Source organism: Uloborus diversus, chromosome 3 (assembly GCF_026930045.1).
Source record: "Uloborus diversus isolate 005 chromosome 3, Udiv.v.3.1, whole genome shotgun sequence".
Classification (NCBI taxonomy): domain Eukaryota; kingdom Metazoa; phylum Arthropoda; class Arachnida; order Araneae; family Uloboridae; genus Uloborus; species Uloborus diversus.
In genome coordinates, this window is record NC_072733.1 from 218277994 (window position 1) to 218299130 (window position 21137).

The following is a 21137-nucleotide window of genomic DNA, read 5'->3' on the forward strand; positions in this document are numbered from 1 at the left end:
AAGCATTCCTTGTGACCTCGAAACACGTGTACACAGTTTTCCTGCTAATTTGCGCCTTATACGTTGTTTTAACTTATTGTATTGTTGCATAATATCAGCAAGATTGCTGTTTTATTTGGATGTCTTACATTTCTGTCTTTGACAATGTATTGTTGATTCTGGATAATAGTGTTTTTTTTTTCTTATTCTCAATTGTTTGAAACTAATCCTACAAATACCCCTAAATAAGCTAAAATTTATTTACATATACTTAAAAAATTACAATAATTACATTTGTACTTACTTAAAATACTTATGCATTATTGAAGTTACTCTATTACTTCTTGAAACCAGCGTTAATTTCATTGTTGCCATATTGACTTTTTGTGCTATGCTATATCGTTTTGTAAACGACAACTGTTTGTATTATAATAAAAGTAATACATACAATTCGAAAGGTAATTTTTCGATGAACAAAAAGCAAAATACACGTTTTCAGTTACGTATACCAAATTCCAAGTAATCTTGCAAAATGTGTCAAAAAATAAAAGTAAAGATCAAATAATTTAAAAAACTTTCAAATATTTCTGGTTCTTTAAACATGAATGATAATGCTAAATATACTGTTAGAAAGCACGTTTTCTCCTGATTAAAAATCACTAATAATATCAAAATACAAATCCGAGTTACAGAGGGAAATGTAGTCTCGCATCACAAAACTTGGTGGCCATGTTGATGACGTCATCAACGCCGCTAGAGGACCAGAAAAATTTGTGTCCCGGGCTTTTTGGTCTCGTCTACCCATGTACTATCTGAATCCAAATAGGAGTACTAGTAGCCAGCAGTGAATTTTTTTTCAGCTACCTAACCTCACTATTCAGGACTTGGGTAACAGCTGAAAAAATTCCCCTCAGAAACAATTCTTAAAATATTTTAGTAGGTAATGTTTCGGGTAGGTTGTTTTCGTAAAAAATCCAGGTGTAAATAAAATGGCAACAGAAAGAAATACAAATCATTACTTAGAATAAAAGAGAAACGAAGCTATTTCTTTTTTTTTTTACAACAAAATTCTAAACGAAACATTTGCTTTAAAAAGTAGTTTTAGGATTTATGTATCAGAATTAAAAAAAAAAAAAATGAAGCTAATTTAAGATAAAATTTTAGACGAAACAATTGCTTTAAAATGTAGTTTTAGGATTTATGTATCAGAATAAAAAAGAAATGAAGCTAATCTTCTTTACTAATAATAAAGCTGAATGTCCCTCTGTCTGTCAGGATCTCTGTGACGCGCATAGCGCGTAGACCGTTCGGCCGATTTTCATGAAATGTGGCACAAAGTTAGTTTGTAGCATGGGGGTGTGCACCTCGAAGCGATTTTTCGAAAATTCGATGTGGTTCTTTTTCTATTCCAATTTTAAGGACAAAATTCTCATAAGATGGACGAGAAAATTACGAAATTATCATAACGTGGAACCGTAACATGGGCACAAGCCAATTGGCGAGAAAATTCATCATACATTATTTGTAAATATACAGGCGAACCAAAAGACCTTTCAATTTTCTATTACGGGCAAAGCCGTGCGAGTACCACTAGTTTAAAATAAAATTCTAGACGAAAAGTTTGTTTTATGATTTCGATAGCAGCCAAAAATCTCCCCTTTTAAGGCAATTATTAAATCTTTATTTACTAACCCATATGCAAAGGGGTAACAGTCAAGAAATAAAAATTTCCGAGTAACGTAATCTTAATTGACGTTTCAATTAATATCTCCGCTAATTAAAGTCTTAAAATGACGAAATTATTGGTCCTATTGTTTGTTTGAAAAATTTCGAATCGATCGGTACCTCGTTCGACTCTCGAGTCACAGCGGTCCTCAAGAACACCGAACTTCAGACAAACAAAAGCGCACATAGTAGATAAAAGTATAGATAATAATGATATCAGTTTTTATCACCCATGGATAGCAATATTTTAAAAATTATTATAACTTAAACGATCACAACATTTCTCAATTGGATGTATGAGTAAGAACACATACAATGTGATAAATTAAAAAGGAAAAAAATCTGTACAACCGCAGAAAAAGTTTCAAGCATAGAAGAAAAAATTGAAATAATATGCGTGCGATCAGGATTAAAGCCTATTCAGCTAATTCATTTTGTTTGAAAAAAATTTCTTGCCTTTCACAAAATCACATTTTCAAAGGTGTGAATTAGTTTTGCTCACTATTCTCATGAAATTGCTCTTACATATTTTCCTTACACATTTCTTACATTACCTTACATATTTGTTATATTCTTTGTGCGGACGATTGAAAATGAATTCTATGTAGCACTATTCCCGACTGATTAGTTCTAATAAGAACGAAACTGCAGTCTCAGGATGTGATAAACGGGGTGTCTGGTATATTGCATCAATTCTATGGCTGGCGATTTTCAACAGGTAGTGGCGAACAGAACAAACATAACTATATATTACAAAAGTTTTCTTTTTCCCTTGAAAATAAATGTGCTGGATATATAAATGCATGTTTTTCACTATTAGGAGCTGTATCTTTTTTTTTTTTTTTGGCATAGGAACTTTCGCTGCAAGAAGTGTGGAAGATTCGACATTCATAGATTACATTTATAGCAGATGAATTTTTCCCAATGCTTTTTCCCTCAAATGAGCACTATTTATTGTGCAAATGTTCCTAAAAAGAGCTATGCCTGCTATTTTTTCAGCTCGCTCCCCCCCCCCCCCCCACCAAAAAAAAAAAAAAAATTCAGTTTCAAGTTCCTAAAAAATCTTTTTTTTTTTCCTGAATACGAACTTAAAATTCATTTTCCCTTTAAAATTCCATTTTGAATTTTACTTCTTTTATCCATTTGCATTTTTTTTTTATAAAAACGATATGAATTCGTCATTCTCACCCCTCTCACGATCGTTTGCAAATTCTGAATTAAATGGAGTATTAAAGATAGCTAAAGTTCGAAACTAATGGTAGGGATAATTCATTCAATCAGCACCATTTCTTGATCAAGACAAAAGTAATTTTCGTAAGAAAAAAAAAATAAGCCGAGTGATGTGTTACAATTGGCTTATTACAAATAAAAGCAAAGTGACCGATGACCAATAAGTGCCGATTAATCAGTGTGCATCTCTCATTTTAACCTTAAAAAAAGGTCAAATTAAGGACCTTTTTCAGTTTAATATATTTTACGTGCTTTTTTCTCCCTAGGGCCGAACTAAAAAATGTGTCGGAAGCGCAGTGTATCTAAGCTCCATCCCTTCGAACAGGCCCGTGTCCAGGATTTCATAAAGGGAGGGGTTGAAACTTTTTCCCTTTGTAACTTACGTTGTCAAAGGAAAACTAACTACGCGTGTTGAATAGTTCATTTCATTTTAGTTTGATAACTAGGCTTTTTTTTTATATACGTTTTGTGTGTGTGAGTGTGTTTTTTTAATGAAATCTTAATTGTACAGTTGAACATTTTGTAAAAGGGGGAAAAAAAGACACACATATTCCTTTTATGCCACTTAGTGCTAGTTTTTTTTTTTTGTATTTCCATCAAATAACATTGAACAGAAATTTAATGAAAATACAAATTTTATGAAAAAAAAATTCTGTTTCGCATAGAAACATTTTTCTCATGTGTGAAACGGCTAATTCATCCAACACTAAAGGCGTACCATAAAAAACCTAATAGTAAGCAAAGTAACCGTTTTCCCCCGCCCCCTAAGTTTTTGTTTGGGGGGGGGGCTACATCATTGTTTAATATTCTTTCAGATAATTTTCCCCTGCATGCTTACAGCATTGCCAGACTCTTCAACCATTCATCCATCGTTAATTTTTTCAAGCACTTAGAAGCGACGGTGCTTGGGAATCCTACAATTGAGGAAGATGTTAATTGTTAAAGATGGGGAGATATTAAAGAGGGTGAATACTGTATCAGAGTTTAACTCTAAAATTAATTAAAACTCAAAATACGTTTTGGAAAATCATTTAATGATTCATTGATTTTTTTTTCCCATGAGAGGGGTTTAACCCCTAAAACCCTCCCCCTGGGACACGGCTATGCCTTCGAAAGTGTCCTCAATCTATCATACTTCTTCGTGATCTTCATAACTTCTCGTGAGCGGTCCGGCTAGAAATCTCCTGATCCGAGCTCGAATCGTTCCGACCTACACTTTCCAGAGCACTACGAGTGGACGGCTCCCGTTCCGACTGAGTTGCTCTTTCCAACTAATTACCGGTCCGACTCATCAAGTGTTCAACAGAGCTGGCCTTTTGTGTCAAAAAGGCAGACCTCCACTTTTGAAGCCAGCACGCGATTTTTCCATTCGCTTCTCTGCCCCCTCCCTGCTTTAAAGGCCTCCTCACTTTTATAACTAGGGATGTCTAGTCATTTTCAGAGAACGTTTTTAACGTCAAAGCGATATTTCCTTCCAATTAACGACGTGGGATATTTAGATTCCTTGTCAGACTCGTTCTCACTAAACAAAGATTTCTAAGTTCCCGGTGTTTAACGACTATTAGAAGGCTAAAGTGCTGACAAAAGCCCAATGAAGCGCTAAAGTGCTGACAAAGGCCCAATGAAGATGCTTATTAAGGTTATACTATCACTTCCTACGATGAAATTCTCTAATTTATTTTCCAATTTTCAGGCCGGAAGGTATTATCCGATTTCATTTTTTTTTCTTGTTTTTGTCAATGGCAGCGTTTCTATCCAGTAGCATTAAAAAGCACTAAAGAACTTCTTTTATAAGTCAAAAATTAGCGGTGAAATTCAGCATTTTTTTTCGAATTATCCGATTTCAATCGGCAGATATTGTCTAATTTCAATATTGTATACATTTTTGTTTGTTTTTTAAGGCAATCGCATCTTTTCGTCTTTATAGTGATTTTCAGCTTCAATGAAATGACATCTGCCTCCAGCTCGGTTATTCATTATTCAAGACTGATGCGTCCTAACATGGACGAAACTACAGTCTCTTGATATATTGGGGTTGGGGAAGAAGTTCGTAGAGTTTTGTTAAAAAAAAATCATTTGGAATAACAAGCAATTATTCAATTATGTGTTCGCCTTTGCTGTTTACGATCTCCTCCCTCCTCTCGACCCATTTTCGATACCGTTCCGACAAAAACTGCCCGCACTGTTAAAAATTTTCCGGAAAATTTACGGTAATTGTTACTGGCATCCATGTTGCCAGTAACTATTACCGTAAAAATCAAATGTTACTGTAAAATTTTACGGTTTCCTCGGTAGGCCACAGCAACCAATTGGCGCTGGGATCGCTTATTTCTCCGGTATAAATTACCGTAAAAATCAGCGATGCGTCGGCGATGCAATTTTACAGTAACAATTACCAGAAAATCTTCCTGAATTTTTAACAGTGCGGTCTGGCATCGCAGAAGTTGTTGAGCCAGTTTTTAAAGTCCTCCTCATTTTCGAAGGCCATATGGTTCGGCTGGAGCGGAAAAGATGGTAATCCGTCGGTGCAAGGTCCGGAGAATACGGTGGATGCTGAAAGACCTCCCATTCGAGCTGGGGCCAAAAATAGGGCCAGGTGCTGTCGTGAAGGTGAATGGTTTAGCTTTCTCGTTGAGGTTCTGTCACATTTCCTCCTTCACGCGATGTAGCTGGGCAATATAAAGCTCCTTCGTGACCGCAACATTCCTTTTGAGCATTTCTTAGAACAGCATGTCCTTCCAATCGAATTAAGAAGGTCTTCGGGACGAAGTCAAAATTGCCCTTTATGAGCCTTGCAAACCATTTCTGTGCTGTAGTCTCACTTATGACACCTTCTCCGCATACGTTGCAAATGTCCCGAACTGCTTCAGCTTTTCTTTTTTTTTTTGGCCTCGATGAAAATTGAAGAAAGCACGTGTCGAAAATGTTGATGTTTGCCTCCTGGATATTCTATCTCTAACCTAAAAAGTTATTAAAAATTGAATGACTTAAAAATACAATTAACACAGTTTTGTAGAATCTGTCGAATGAATATTCTACTTTGTCAAACATGAAAAAAGTGGTTGCCAAACAAAGAAAATATACAAACTTCTTCCCCAGTCAATATAACCGGGCTGTCGGTATATTGCACGTGATTTTGCTTTAGCCCTGGCTTAAGGACGGTAACTTACTGCTTAATAAGCAGCTAATTTATAATACAGGAAGCATCTAAAAATCCATCACAAGTGACAAAATATGTAGTATTCGGCAAAAACAAAATTTATTAAAAACGTTTAAAATACAGGAAATTGCCAAAGTATGAACACATTTGTCACAAAGGAAGGAATGATACCTCAAATTTTTTATTTGATTTTAGTGTCATCCATGGTACTTTTTCCAAACTACCTATCATCGAAAACGGAAAAATACTTTCTTTCACTAATTTTGCAAAAAGCATCAAGAAACAGAATTTGGTCGAAACTTCAACGCAATTGGCTCAAATCAAGAAGGTGTCAATTTTTTTTTAATGTGTACTTTCAATGGCGTATCCACAAATTAATTTTTGGGGGATGCAAATGGGCAGTACAACAACAACAAAAAAAATTTGCTCGGAAAAAATACACTAGAGTCATATTGATTTTGTTTGTCTTCAAGAATTAATGTACTTTTATGAATGAAACGATATTTATTTTGTATTTTTTTAAGCAAAATGAAAAAGCTACCATGCGAACTAAAACTTGTATTTACAGGAATCAGTGAAACCCATCTTTGAAAAACGGATCAAAATCATTTATTTAATGGATGAAAAGGGGTAGGTACATTTAGAATCCGCGTTATAAAACCGCATAAGTGCATATACAGTTGCCTTTTTTGCTTCTTTCGGGAACGGTAGCTGCATATATATCCATAAAAATGTATAGAATATATCGCCATTTTCAGGCGATTTTAGTTTTCTTACTGAAGAAATTATTTTTGCCAAATATTTTGTATTTCATTAAGAAAGAAAAATGTATGGGAAATCATTTTTCGTGGAAAGGGATATTGTCCCTTCCTATAGTCAATAGGAAATTAAAAAAGATTCGGTCAGAGATTCTGACTTACAGCATTTATTTAGGACGCGTTTAGTAGGTCAGAGTGACTAAAATGTTTGAGTCGCAAAACAATAATGTCATTCTCATAGTTATTCAGTTTTACCCATATACATGTGTTTGAAGTAGTAAAAGAATATTCATGAAGAATGAGACATGCAGACACAAAGTTAATTTTTTCAAGTACTTCCAATAACATCTGCAGAAGTTGAGAGGATAATTTCATCCTTCGAAAAGATATTGAAAAAAAAAAAAAAAATTTTGATTCATTGCAATCGAAGCAACTTAAGTTCGTTCCATTTTCAGTCAACGTTTCTATAATATATGTTTATTGTCTCAACAACAAAGTCAAAAAACTAGAAAAGTCAATTATTTTATATTCGAATGTAATAACTTTTCTGTATTTAGGTACAAAATTGATGGTAGCATTGCATATCTTTGGTGAATTCTAGCGGTAATGGAAGGATAGTTTTTACAAAAAAATCGTTGCATTCCTGTCTGTGAGCTTATCAAAATACATATTTTTGATTTGTCGCATAATTCAAGAACGGTATGTCCCAGAAAGTTGAAATTTGGCACGTAGACTCCTAGAGAGGTCTAAGTGTGCACCTCTCCTTTTGGTTGCATTCGGGTGATCCTAAGGGGATCTTTTACACCTTTTTGGGGAGAAATTATTGTTCATTTCGATGCAAACTCAAGTGTTATAATTTGGCGGACACTTGGCGATATATCGCCAGTCTTTTGGTCTAATACTGGAGAAATAACATTAAATTGGTGTAAAAGGAAGTCACGTGATGCACACATCATCTCGTTTCCTTATTAATTATGTGGAAACAGCTTTTGTGCCTTAATAAAGCGGCATATTTAATAATGTAGCAGTTTGTTGTAAGAAAGTACTAAAATTAGTTTACCTTTGAATAGTTCATATAGGTCGATAACAAAAACTATAACAACTTTGTTATAGTTTTTGTTCAAGGAAGTTATGAACTTTTTCTATTTAAATTTTAATTTAAAATGCAAATTCTTAAAAATGAAATGCATGTAAAATATTTACAACTACATTCTTTTATGCAAAAGAAAAAAAAGGCATTTCATTCTACGGCCACTTATATTTTTGTTTAAGTATCGTGTGCTTTCAAAATTATCTTCATGCTCTGCAAAAATGAATCTAGAAAAGAAAACAATATAAATAACAGCATTAACACATTCTTAAATTGTAAAGAAGAGAAAATTATTATGATTAACAGTTTTGAATGTCTGAAATTTTAGAAAATGGTATTATTCAGAAGGCAAATTCTGTTCGATTTGTATTAACAAAATAAAGCGACAGCAAAATTCAAATAAAGCAGATGTTTTCAGTATTATTTAATGACACATTAAGCGAGGTCGTATCTGCGCAGATACTCCCAAAAGTGACTAGTGATAGTCACTTACGGTGAAATTAACCTAGTATATTAAAAGGTTTTGAAAAAAAAATTTTTCGTTACTACATTCATTAATTTGAAATAAAGATTTTTACAAAAATACGCTTTTACTTAGGTTAGATAAGTTATTTAATAACTACCGCGAGTTGAACATTTAAGTCACAAATCAAAGAAACGAGTTGTAAAACTTTAATCATCAATTTCTCATTTGGAGCTCTACTGCATATACCACGTCTGTGCTTAGTACGGCAGAATAACCTTCCTGTTTTGTGAAATGAACCAAATATCGATTTTTTCAAACGATTTTTGGTACATTGCAATATTTTCCCTTTTTTGTCCAGTAATATTTTTTTTCTCAATAAATGTGCACTATGCATCTCTTTGCTGGAAATGCAAATATATTTTATTGCATTAACAACCGAGAACCCACCAAAAGGAGATGGCCGGACCCTCTCTCCCTCTCGTCCTCCCAACCACGAAGGATTTCAGGACTTTCATTTACGATTTTAAACAAATTTCATTATCGGACCAGGGTTTCAAGTTGAACTTAAGTTCAAGTGTTGAGGGTTCTCCCCTGGAAACTTTTTGAAATCACAGTTTTGTGGGCCGTCTTCGATGACGTTAGGGGAAAGAATGAAATTCGGAGCAATTGTTTTCAAATTGAAGTTCTAATTTCAGACAACCTTTAATGATGTTACACTCTAACGGTCAATTTCCTTAACCGGCTTAGTATCGGAATTCTTTGATATCACTCGTTTGTTTCCAAAGCATCCTCTGAACTTTCTTGTTTTGCGCTGGGTAAGAAGCGGGACGATCCGTTTAGTACCCCCCAGCATTTTTTTTTTTCTGCATTATGGTGGTTTTAAAGTAACTGCAATATTTTGTCAGTAAACGGTTCTTAATAAATGAATGTAGATAGGTAGCTCAGAGCCACCCTTTGACTAAACTCGAAGGGCTCTCACTCCTTTTTTTAATTTCCAAAATGACAATGTGGTACGATTTTCAAAAGACACGAAAAAAAAAGGTTATAAAAGGAGGAAATGTGATCCATTCAATAAAATCATTCTCGATGAAATTTTCTATCTGTAATTAATGTGAAAAATAACTTTAGTGTATTTCGTTAAAATGTAAGAAAAGCACATTTTTCTTGTTAATGGGGGGAAAAGGTGTTAAGTGGAATGTTTTGTATAAGGTTTTAAGAAGAGTTTGAAAGTTGATGTTCGAATTTCACAAATCACATCAACGAAGTCTTTATGAATAAATTCTTCAACGGATGTACTCTTCAATCTACATGAATACAGCAGCTGTCAGATCCTCTAGCATGCCACACTTAATTGCGGTAAGATACTGCGCTTAATAATTCTGACAGCAGTCATTGAAATTTCACTCTTAATAATTAGCGCAACACGTAACCGTGCATTAGCGTATTTTTCTTCCTCTGCTTTGGCGTGGTATGCCAACAGTAGAAGGAAAAAGGACACGTTGCCAACAGTTTGAAAAGCAATTAAGTGATTAAAATAACGTTTGCTTATATGCTAAGAGCAGGAGCTGTGACTTTACAATGAAACTGCAGAAGCCTAAAAACGCATTTTGTAGAAGCGTTATACTGAGGCATTGTTATCATTAATAGGTTATGGCATAATTCCCCTCGTTTTGGTTATTTTTCATATTATTAGTAATTCTTACCATTTTTAGTTTTGCTTTTAATTGAAAAAACAATATCGATTTTCGAGGATGTGTCTAAACATTTCGCAAAAGGGTCCTTTTCTTTTTTTTTTTTTTTTTTGTTAATTTTGATTTTTTAATAATTATTCTTTTTTTTTGCTTTCGGGGATATTTTAGTTTTTGAAATGTACTAATAAAGTTTTTTCATGAAAAAAATCTTACATGAATTAACATCAAGTTTAATATTACAAAAACGGTATTTAAAAAGTGACTACTGCCGTTTAAAAGTTTTTTTTTTTTAAATTAATGATACAATTTTATGTGTTGAGAGAACGTTTTTTTTTTTTTCAGCGAGATTGTTGCGAGGTATCTGTTTGTCAGATTTTGAGTTTTGGAAAGATCTAGTTTTACAACAGAAAGAATCCGTTTTTGTAATTGTGATTTCGACGAAGGGTCCGTTCTACGATTGACAAAATATGATAAAATTCAGTTTTCGAAATCGAAACAGGTACCTAAATGACTTTAAAGACTTATTTTACACTGAAACAAAAACAATTTTATGATAGTTTGTTATTAATTTGCTATTGTGTGTAATATTTTCACTACATGAGCTCATAATAGGAAAATTTGGAATGCCTGGTAGGTAAAATTGAATTAAAAATTTTCTACTCTTGTCGGGAACGAATTCCTATGATATTTCTTTCTTCCTTTCAGAGAAGAACTGGCCATGAGAGTTGATCTTACTGAAGCTAGAGTTCAGGTAAGTTTTTCACTTTTTTTCTCCTTTATTTTATCAGACTTGAGATATGTTTTCATGCAGAAGAAGGTAACCTCAATACCTTCGAAGTATTGAATTTTTAATTCAACGGCTGCCTAACTTCCTCTAACTCAACAAGTATTTTGAACTTGATGAAAATGAATGCGTATAGCAATAAGCTCGAAAAATATTAAAAATGCAGAAAATTCCAACTAATTATGCGCACATTTTTTTTTAATCACTGGGTAAGCTATATCTTTCCGACAAACTTGCCCTCAAACATTTTTTGAACAGTTATTTTCGTAGTGGTTTTAAAAGCAATGTTAAGGTAAGTTGAGCAGCACATAGTTGGATTATGAAAACACTTATATATCAAGTTTCAGACTTCCTTTTAATTCTTGAGAAATTCAGTAGTTGCCATTTTAATGACTGAATTAACTTCATTTACGAAAAGTTATTGTACTGCATCTTTTAATTCAAGACATTTCTTGAATCAGAATCATAGGTATGTTTTAGAAGCATTCAAATAGAAATAGGTAATATTTAATTGCGTCTTTGTGGTTCGTATTCTGTTCCAATGATGAGCCGTTTTTCTTGATTACTTTTTACATTGATTAATCAAAAACTACATTATACTCTTAGTACATCGGATAAAGGACCCTATTTGACTGTCATTCCTTTTGCTTGTCTCTGAGAGTTAAAAGGGTTTTTTGGGAAAAGGAAACTTAAAATGAACGACTTGTATCTAAGTCGAGGTTTGTTGAACCGAACTTGAGGTAAGTTCTCTTCAATTTTGAGACTTTTGGCATTTCAAATCAAGGCTAGTTCAGGTAAGATAAGTTTGAAAGCATGACTCTGTGCAATTTCTACAAGAAAATCTGTTATAGAAAGAAACACGAATCTGTTATAAAGGGTGTCCCAAAATTAACGCAAGATTTGAATTTGCCGCCATTTTTGCAATCAATGGTTGGCAACCCTGAAAAAAGAACAATTTGACAGCTGAGAGTTTAGGGTAATCAAAAATGGAGCGTTATACGATACAATAACGCGCTTTCATTATTGAACAATTGTTTCAAAAATAATGAAAGTTGAGGCTGGTCAAGCAGTTACTGTTATTGGCGCTCGGTATCGCAACACGGTAATGCACGGGTGGTTGTGGGCTTGTTGACATAGACCTTTGAATTCAAATAACTCCATAAGAAGAAATTTAAAAATGTTAAATCACACGATCTAGGGTGCCAATTCTGATGACCGAAATGAGAGAGTACGCGACTAGGAAATGCCTTATGCAGTCATTGAAATGTTTCGCTCTCTCTAGCTGTATGGTACAATAACACCCCATTTTTACTAACCCTAAACTCTCAACTGTCAAATTGTTCTTTTTTCATGGCTGCCAACAATTTATGGAAAAAATGGTGGCAAATTCAAACCTTGCGTTAATTTTGGGACACCCTTTAGAAAGTTACATAGAAGATGCTGTAAACCAAATCCGATGCTGAATGGATCGATTTTAAATATTTATCCATTCATTTTTTGTGTTCCGACAGTTGCACTTTTTCCTTCCTCTATCAATCCGTAAACATCTCAAAAGCTATTAGGGATTTTATTGATGACTTGATCAAAAATAACTTAACTGCAAAAAACATTTTAACCTTGTCTACAGACCATACATGTCACACACCAACCATGCCAAACTGCCAGTCAGTAGCAAAACGTTTGAGAACTTGAAAAAAATAATCAAATACATTTAGGATAAAAAGAAATCATTCTACTTGTTAATAGTCTACAACTTCTCACCATGATGATCAATCAGACCTTGCATATTTTCATTGCATTCATTCAAATTTATAGTTTTTTTCTTTATTTTTTTCACTGCAACTTATCCTGTAATCGAAACGAAAATGTGTTTTAATTTTCAATTTCAATGCTATTTACTATTTTTACCCTGTTGAAACCCTATAAGTTTTAAAAAAGAAAGAAATTTTAATCAACTCTATCCACATTTTAGATAGACAAACTGTTTTCAATAACTGTTCTGTGCTCTAAATCGGGTTCTAAAGTACCAGTAAAAATGAGGTGGTGGTGAAAACTCTATATAAAAATTAGCTTGATTTCTCAAAAAGCTGATTTTTAGACACATTTCCTTTGTAAAACTGACGATTCAGTTGAACTTGATTGAATAAAAAAAAAAAAACCCTTGGTATATTTCTCTTTAAATTCATGTCTCGCTTATTGTAATGTGAACAGTAGTTGGAAAAACATGATTTTCTGAAATCGGGTTTTATGCTCATTTTTTTTTCTTTAGTAGCGACCATATTATTCGTCACACGCGCAGATATTTTCTCTTTCTTAAATTTGAAGAATTTTTCATTTGAAATGTGTTTTCATCTGCCGCATCTAATGTGATAATAAATAATGAATATGAGTAGGGGTCTTAAAAGACTATACTGCTTCATACAATAATCTTTTGATGTTACTCAGTTTACAAAAGGGGAATATGCTTGGCTGCTATGCCCCAGAACTCATCCAAACATCAATGTAAGGGAATGTAGTGCAAATGTGAAATATTTGCTCTGCTTTTAGCGCCACCTACCACGTAATATTTAAACTATGTAGTTACACATGTAGTCTATTACATTCAAGGAAAAGTTACCTCTGAAAATCAAAGAATATGATAATACAAGCAATTTTCAAAAATTGATATTTGTAATTTTTTATTGTCGAAAATTATTCTTGGTATTATTAAATGATAGAGTTCTTGTAATTAACATTTGAAACATTAATTGAGATTGAGAGCTTCTAATATTTGGTGCAGTTTTTTTAGTTAATATTAAGCTTACTTGTATTTTAAATATTTTGTACAATTAGACAAGTACATGCAGGGCAAAATGAAATAATTCATTTTGTTTAATTACTCAATCATTCATTTAATCTCTTACGTATTCTTTATTAATTAACACACCTTAATTTAGTAATACATTTTTTTATTAAATCACTTCTTTTCTGATTCATTCTCTCTTTTACTCACTCATTTATTTGTCCTCATGCATTAATTGACTAAATGCATTTCGTTTATTTTTTCAGTATCTTTTCATTTGTTTATTCAACCTTTTATTGACTGATTCATTTCATCAAAAATATTTTTTATGATCGAATAAATGTATTTCATTACAATAACATTTCATTTTTCATTTTGCCCCATGGAAAAAAAAAGTTTGAAAATTTTCCTTTTTTGGAAAAAACGAAAATTTACTGCCAAAAAAGAAAAAATACTATTTCAGTGAAATGGCTTATTAAAAAATAAAATGTTCTTTCTTTGTGTATTTTATATATTCTATATATTCCCCTATTTCTCTAATTTTCAAAACTAATTTCTAATTTGTTCATTTTGAAAAAGCTCTGTCATATCAACTATTTCACTTTGCCCTACATACGTTTTTCTTAAAAGAAAAACGAAATACTAATTGTGTCGAACTATCAATTTTTTGGACCATTTTCAGCCCATTCGTAAAAAGGACTTAATACTGCCCTATCTACTGCCCATATTTTCGTTTTCTTTTCTATCTTACTTCAAGTTTACTACTCAAACGTGCTTATTTGAGGTTCGACTATAAATAAAGGACATTTTTTAAAAACCTGTGTGTGGGGGGGGGGGGGGGGGAATGAAAAACGCGTTTCTCCAAAGACATCTAAAACTAATTTTTTGTGAGACACTTCTGTGGTTTGATTCTTAATCAAATCGACACATACAGAAAAAAAATTTTCAATTTCTAAATTCGAACTACAATTTGCAAAACCGATGAGTGGTTTGAAAGCAGTTATATTATCTGAGCATGCTACTGCCCCGCTCCCCCCCCCAAAGAGCAATGGGGGCGCACACACCGTCATTACTATCGACGGGTTTTATATAGACCGCAAAATCATTGCAGTATCTAATTATAGATGTAATATCCGATTTATTCAGTATTTACTTATTTTTGAGTTGGATGGAAAACTGCTTTAGACAGTGATTAAATTTAAAATCGTGCTGAACTGAATTTGAAGTTCTCCACTTTCTAATTTGATTTTATATTTTACAGTATTTTCATTAATATTTTTAAGTGTAGTTTCTACATTTTGAAAGTGAGTCATCTATTTCTAGACAGTTTTACTATAGACACAAATGGTTGATACCGGTAAGAAGGAATAAAGTTAAATTCTTCAAAGCTCTAATCTGTTAATGGAATGAAACCACTGAAATAGGTACTGAATCAAAGACAACAAGACAAAATGATCAATAGTATCATAACTTGTAATGGTGTAGAATTGTAGGTAAACAGAAGTTTTTAAGCATAGTCAGTACCCCCTATACCGTCAATGTTAATTTGCACAAGTTCATGTACCTTTTTCTTAAAATCTATTAAAGATACATTTATGAAATTTTTTCTGTACCTTAAGTAGACTGTTTTCTCTATACTGAAGTAACATTTTACCGAAAGGAAGCTTAGTTTTTTTAAAAAAAATTCTAATTCGTAAGTCATTGTATTTTTTTCAAAAAAATGCCATTTTGTAACACGAAATCGGCTCTATAACAAAATATTTTTAGAATATGAGAAGGATTTTACTTCAGTATATGCAATTAGATGTATGGAATAGGTGGTAAAAATTTCAAAGCCTAACACAATTTAGTTTCTGAGAAAAAGGAACATTTAATTTCAAAAATACCATTTCGTGATATTGCAATTTAAAGGGGAAAATCATACCTTATCAACATGCGTTTAAATTTTTTTAAAGCTTATTTTAACTTACTTCTAATATGAGCACGATCAAGAAATTTGTATCATGAAAAAGGTATTGAAATGGAGTTTCAAAACATATAAAAATCAAGAAATCAAATTTTTGAAAGTATTTAGGGGACTGACTCCCCTTAAGGTATTAGAAGGAAGTCGATCTGGCCAAAGATGGATGTGCATATTGCCCTACCTTAATGGCACTGAATTCTGGTATTACGTACAAGAATGAAATCACTGACTATTATTATTAATATCCAGTCGTAGGTAATACAGAAAAGAACCGGTCATTTGTTTTCCCTTTTATTTGCATCGCCGATCGTAGCCACCAACGATGGGTGCTGACCTCGGGACCCCCTATTCATTGACCCAGGTGCACGAAGTGGCATTTCAGCAGCCTATTATATATATATATAATGCCCATCAATAACACCGCATTAACCTTAATAACGTTGTTCGCACCACCGGCGCCGATTCTCGAATCACGCTTCGGGAATGGGTAGACTTTTGTTCTCTTACAATTGATGATGGCTGACCGGCACACTTTGTTTTACCGAAATTCATTTCTTCTTCGTTTCTTTAGAACAACATTCACATTTCGAATGTTATTTTCAAGCCAAGTTTTTGTCAAAAACAGGATTTTTTTTTCCATCTTCTATTGCTGAATATTTTTTGAGCGATCTTGCTTAGTCCTATAAAGTTCGATCGTGCATTTTAAAACCCTATTAGTTTAAATGATGAGCTATTTAACCGACTTAAAAAGGGAGGCATTTATTTCTGTTGAATTGTTGAAACTACATTTCTCCATCAGGTCTGCGAAAGCTGGGGTCAAGATCCCAAAATGTTACGTTTTCAATACATATTTTGGGTTTTTGGGATAAAATTTCAAGTTCTTTGGTTTCGGACTTAAATCATGAAAAAAAAAAAAAAAAAAATACTGGAGAGAAAAAATGTTCTGACAATAAATCATAACATTTTTCTCACAAATACAATTTTCAGGCAAAGCAATTTAGAATGGAGGTTTCTCTTATATGCTGTCTAATAAGATTGATTTGAGAAAGGGTAGAGGCCAGAGTATCGGACTCATAGGAATGAGTCCGATACTCTGGTTTTACGCTGAAAAATAAGTAAAAAAATTGAAAAGCAAAAGCCTGGGAAAAAAGATCGGTTTAGATAATTTAAAAATATTTTAGGGGGCATATTTCATGAGTCTCCCACTTTTCTCCAAATGTTCATGCTTTTGAACTTTGCACCTCCCTAGCCCCTCAGAAAAGTGTTAATAGTTAACATCATGCTTCATTTTCCGCCAAATAAAAACGCTAGCTGTAAAACCGTCAAAAACTGGAAAAAAAAAAAAAAAAAAGGCGCCATTTCAAAAACGGGGGGCGTTTATTCACGCTCCCATCATGGGTACGTGATGGGAGAAAACGGTTTTTCAATTAAACGCCCCTAAATAATTACTTTTTTTGTGCAGTAGTCCTTTGAACATTTTTTTTTTGTCTAACATGGAGGAAAACCCACCTTAGGGAAAACTTGGAGGGGAAAATGACAAAAAAACGCTGAACTTTTTCTTTTTTTGGTCATTTGGTATTCACTAATCATAACTTTCCTGCCCAATAGGGTAATTACATGCCAAATTAACGAGCCTATAAACATGACCATCATCCATTTGTACAAAATTTATAGGTTTGATGTTTGTGAGAAACCCCCAAAGTACTCGAAAAATAGCAAAAAGTGACATTTCGGTACTTCCAAACAATTTTTTTTTTTTTTCAGTTTCTATGGGAGCTACTATATAGGTGTCATTTTAAAGCTCTTTCACACGATATGTCACTTATTAAGGTTATGTAACATTCATATTTCAAGACCATGGATGTCTTTATTTAACCTTGAATATTTTCAAAAGTGTATTTTAAGTCTGCAAACTATCTGTTTTTTTTGCTTATTAGTATGGTCTACTCGTCATAAGAATTTCAGAACGGGGCTACAATAGGATCATACGGACGATTTATTTCGATTCCCCATTTTTCCCATGCGAGGTTGCTAATCAATAAGGAATACCTGAAAATCCACTCCATTCCATTATCACTATGGATACTTTCTATTATTCTATTTTTCTATTTCACACTTAATGTGCGAAAAAAGTTGAATATATGGCTGCAGTTGGCTCATGATGAAAAAGACTTTTCACCGTCTCCGAATTTGAATTACTGAAATGGAGTTATGAGCCATAGACAATGATGGCATCTAAAGATGGAAAATGCTTCTCATAAGCTAGAGCTCAATTCTTTCTTTGATAGGTCGTAAACCCTTCTTTTTGGTTCTCTACTTCTATAATAATTTCATTCATTGGTGCATCTCGAACATTCTTAAAATTCGGATAGTAGAACGAATCTGAAGGTCCATAGAGATGTAAAATCTTCTTCCACACATTTTTTTTTTTTTTGTCTGCATCTGAAACATAACCGTGTCAAAAATTTCCGTCACATAACTTTAAGCATTCAAGATCTTTCTCGAAAGTTGTGGCACGTCCTTACTGTTGAATGGTTTGAAAGATAAATGCTTTAATTTCTACCAGATTCTTGTTCAATGGAATAAAAGAGTTAATACTGCTATCGTTTTCTTAACTGTTGCTGCAAAATAGTACTGTATTGACGATCTATTGACGTAATTTTTTATTTGCTTAATCAAAGTAGCGTCATGGGGCGTAACCAAGTTACCATAGGTCGTTTGACGACTGACTCTCTGAAATACAGTTGGCTCTCTGTTTAACGACTTTCAAGGGACCACAAAAAATCGTCCTGAAGTTGAAAGCGTCCTTAAATAGAATGCTTTTAACACTACAGTGGACCATCTGGGACCGTGAAAAGCCGCCGTTAAATAGACAAAGTCGTTAAATAGAGCGTCGTTAAACAGAGAGCCAACTGTAAGTACTTCAAAAGTGTGCTCTACCACTAGGGTCCGTGTACGATAGTGAGCAGGGCCGATACTAGCAGGTGTGCACCTTGTGCACCGCACACGGGCGGCCAAAGCAAGGGGCCGCATAATCAATTAATCAAGCAAAATTCCGATACAATTTCTCACTATAAAACTTTTATCAAGTCGAATAAATATGCTGAATTTTAAAAAGTTCAGTCACCAAAGTAAGTCCCGATTTCCCGATATCATAGCATAGTTTAAGAAAAATAGAATGTTAGTGCACATTGTGACGGTCTATTGTTCATTAATACCCACTCTTTACACACTCTTCATTTGATTACAAAATTCGTGGTAGAAGCAGCAATCAAGCATGGATACAGGGAAAGGGCAATGAGGGCAATGACTCCCTCATGAAAAATAAAAAGGTAGCTTCTATAAAGAGATCCGAGGGCGGCCACTCATGCTCCCCCCCCCCAAGCTTTTATAGACCCTAAACAATGAAGACGTATTTTATTTGAAAAAAAAAAGAAATATTCAGCAAAGATACTCTAGTAAGCATTTCAAACAGCAAATTCCGTGTTAAACTGTCGTGGATTCAATGAGAGACAATGGAAAATTTTGACTTCCCTGAGAGTCAAATATATCTGACTAACGAACTAATTTTGAAAATTTCCCCTTTACAGCATTTTTTTTCCCAGAGAGAGTTTAATTCACGATTGAACTGCCCGATTTTAGATCAGGTAGGAAGACATTGCCCTTACCCCGGGTGGCGAATTCAAGTTTGGCCCCAAAACGTAGAATACAAAGGAGGCCATGACCTCCTTCATGAGACTAAACTATGCTAAAAATTTTGTTTTCAGGACTTTAATTTCAGAAAATTTCGCTGGTTGAACCGCCGATCTTAAAGACTCGATCTTAGTCTCTTATTCACCCCTTCTGCCTTACCTTGACCAAATATAACCTAAAATGTTTTTTTTTTTAAGCTTCAGTTTCTAAGAGTTTACAGTCCCTCCATGTCTGAAGTCCCTAATGATGGATGGCTCCAAAGTGCAAAATGAGTTTTCTGGGGAAAGCCCCAAACGCTGACTTTTCCCCTAACGTCATCAAAAATTGCTTAAAGGCATATTTAGGATTTTAATTTTGAAAATTTTGCGTAGAAGGGCCCCGGAACCCATTTTGTAACATTACCACTAAGGATATCTGAATTAGCGTCTCTAGAGAGGCCCCTGGTCCCCCATCTCACCTAAAGTCTTCAAAAACAAACTAAAATTGCGTGTTTCAAACATCAGTTAGGAAAACCTTTCAGAAAACGACCCCCGAATCCCCCTTTTCTAGAACGTAATCATGGCTAGCTTAAAATTTCATTTTTAGACGGTTACGTGGAGGAACCAAACCCTTCCTTCCCTGAACTAGTCTGCTATTGACTTCAGTTTCAAGAAACTTCGTGAGGGCACACCGAACCTAGCCCGCTCTTTGTCCTATCGTTATCAAACAATGCCTAAAGTACGATTTTGAGACTTTCTAAAAATTTCTGGAATAGTACCGCCTGATTTTTGTAACTTTTCACGACGCTAGGACACCCCCCTAGCATTACTAAAGATAGTCTATAATTCCCCGTGGCCTCCCATCGGTGTGATATATCTCGCAAAAAGATTCAATGAAAGCTCACCTAGGATCTTATATTTAAATGCGTTTTACTCAAAACTGAAAAAAAATGCATAACGATTCGCTTTTATTTTTTTACTACTCGTACCCGCACGGCTTTGCCCGTAGCAGAAAATTAAAAGGTCATTTGGTTCGCCTTTATATTTACAAATAATGGATGATGAATTTCTCGCTCGTTGCTATGTTCATTTGCTCGCCCATTTTACGGTTCCACGTTATGATAATTTCGTAATTTAATCTTCCACGTTGTGATTATTTGCTCGGTAAAATGTTCTTAAAATTAGAATATAAAAAAAACAAAATCAAATTTTCGAAAAATCGCTTCGAGGTGCACACCCCCATGCTACAAAGTAACTTCATGCCAAATTTCATAAAAATCGGCCGTACGGTCTAGGCGCTATGCGCGTCACAGACAGAGATCCAGATATCCAGACAGAGACTTTCAGCTTTATTATTAGTAAAGATTTTTTTTTACGCAAACAGAACAATCTAGTCTTTGCGATTTGTTTTTTTTCTTTTCAAACTGTTCATTTTCAATTTTAGGGATTTGAAAACCGAGATATTTTAAATTGTTACAGACGAAAGATTTTGAAGAATCTTCCGGTTTCATATATTGAAACAATACGAAATTTTCTGATTTAAAATAACTGCTATTGCAAAAGTAGTACTGCGCTAAAAGATTTCTACACAGCCAAGTACTGTTCAATGTAAGTTGACTCTAGAACCGCAATAAAATAGTGGCCTTAGTTTACATGATACTCAGCGAATTTATGTAGCAGTTAAACAATAAACTGGAAATATTGTCCAACTATTGCACAAACAGAAATTAAAAGCACTATGGAGTTAAACGATGAGTGAAAAGAACAGAGATTTTCAGCCTAGCAATCCCCTTTAAAACTAAATTTCAGATTTTTCAGAATAATACATTGCAGAGAAA

The 21137-nt window shown here is 33.8% G+C and overlaps 1 protein-coding gene across 1 annotated transcript in view; it reads left to right on the top strand.

Moving 5' to 3' along the window:
* The window catches only part of LOC129218596 (homeobox protein aristaless-like), a 279444-nt gene that overhangs the window by 152785 nt on the left and 105522 nt on the right, over positions 1-21137 (top strand). The window contains exon 3 of the mRNA XM_054852914.1: positions 10805-10850. Coding sequence (XP_054708889.1) covers positions 10805-10850 — 46 coding nt within the window. The remainder of the gene's footprint in view (positions 1-10804; positions 10851-21137) is intronic.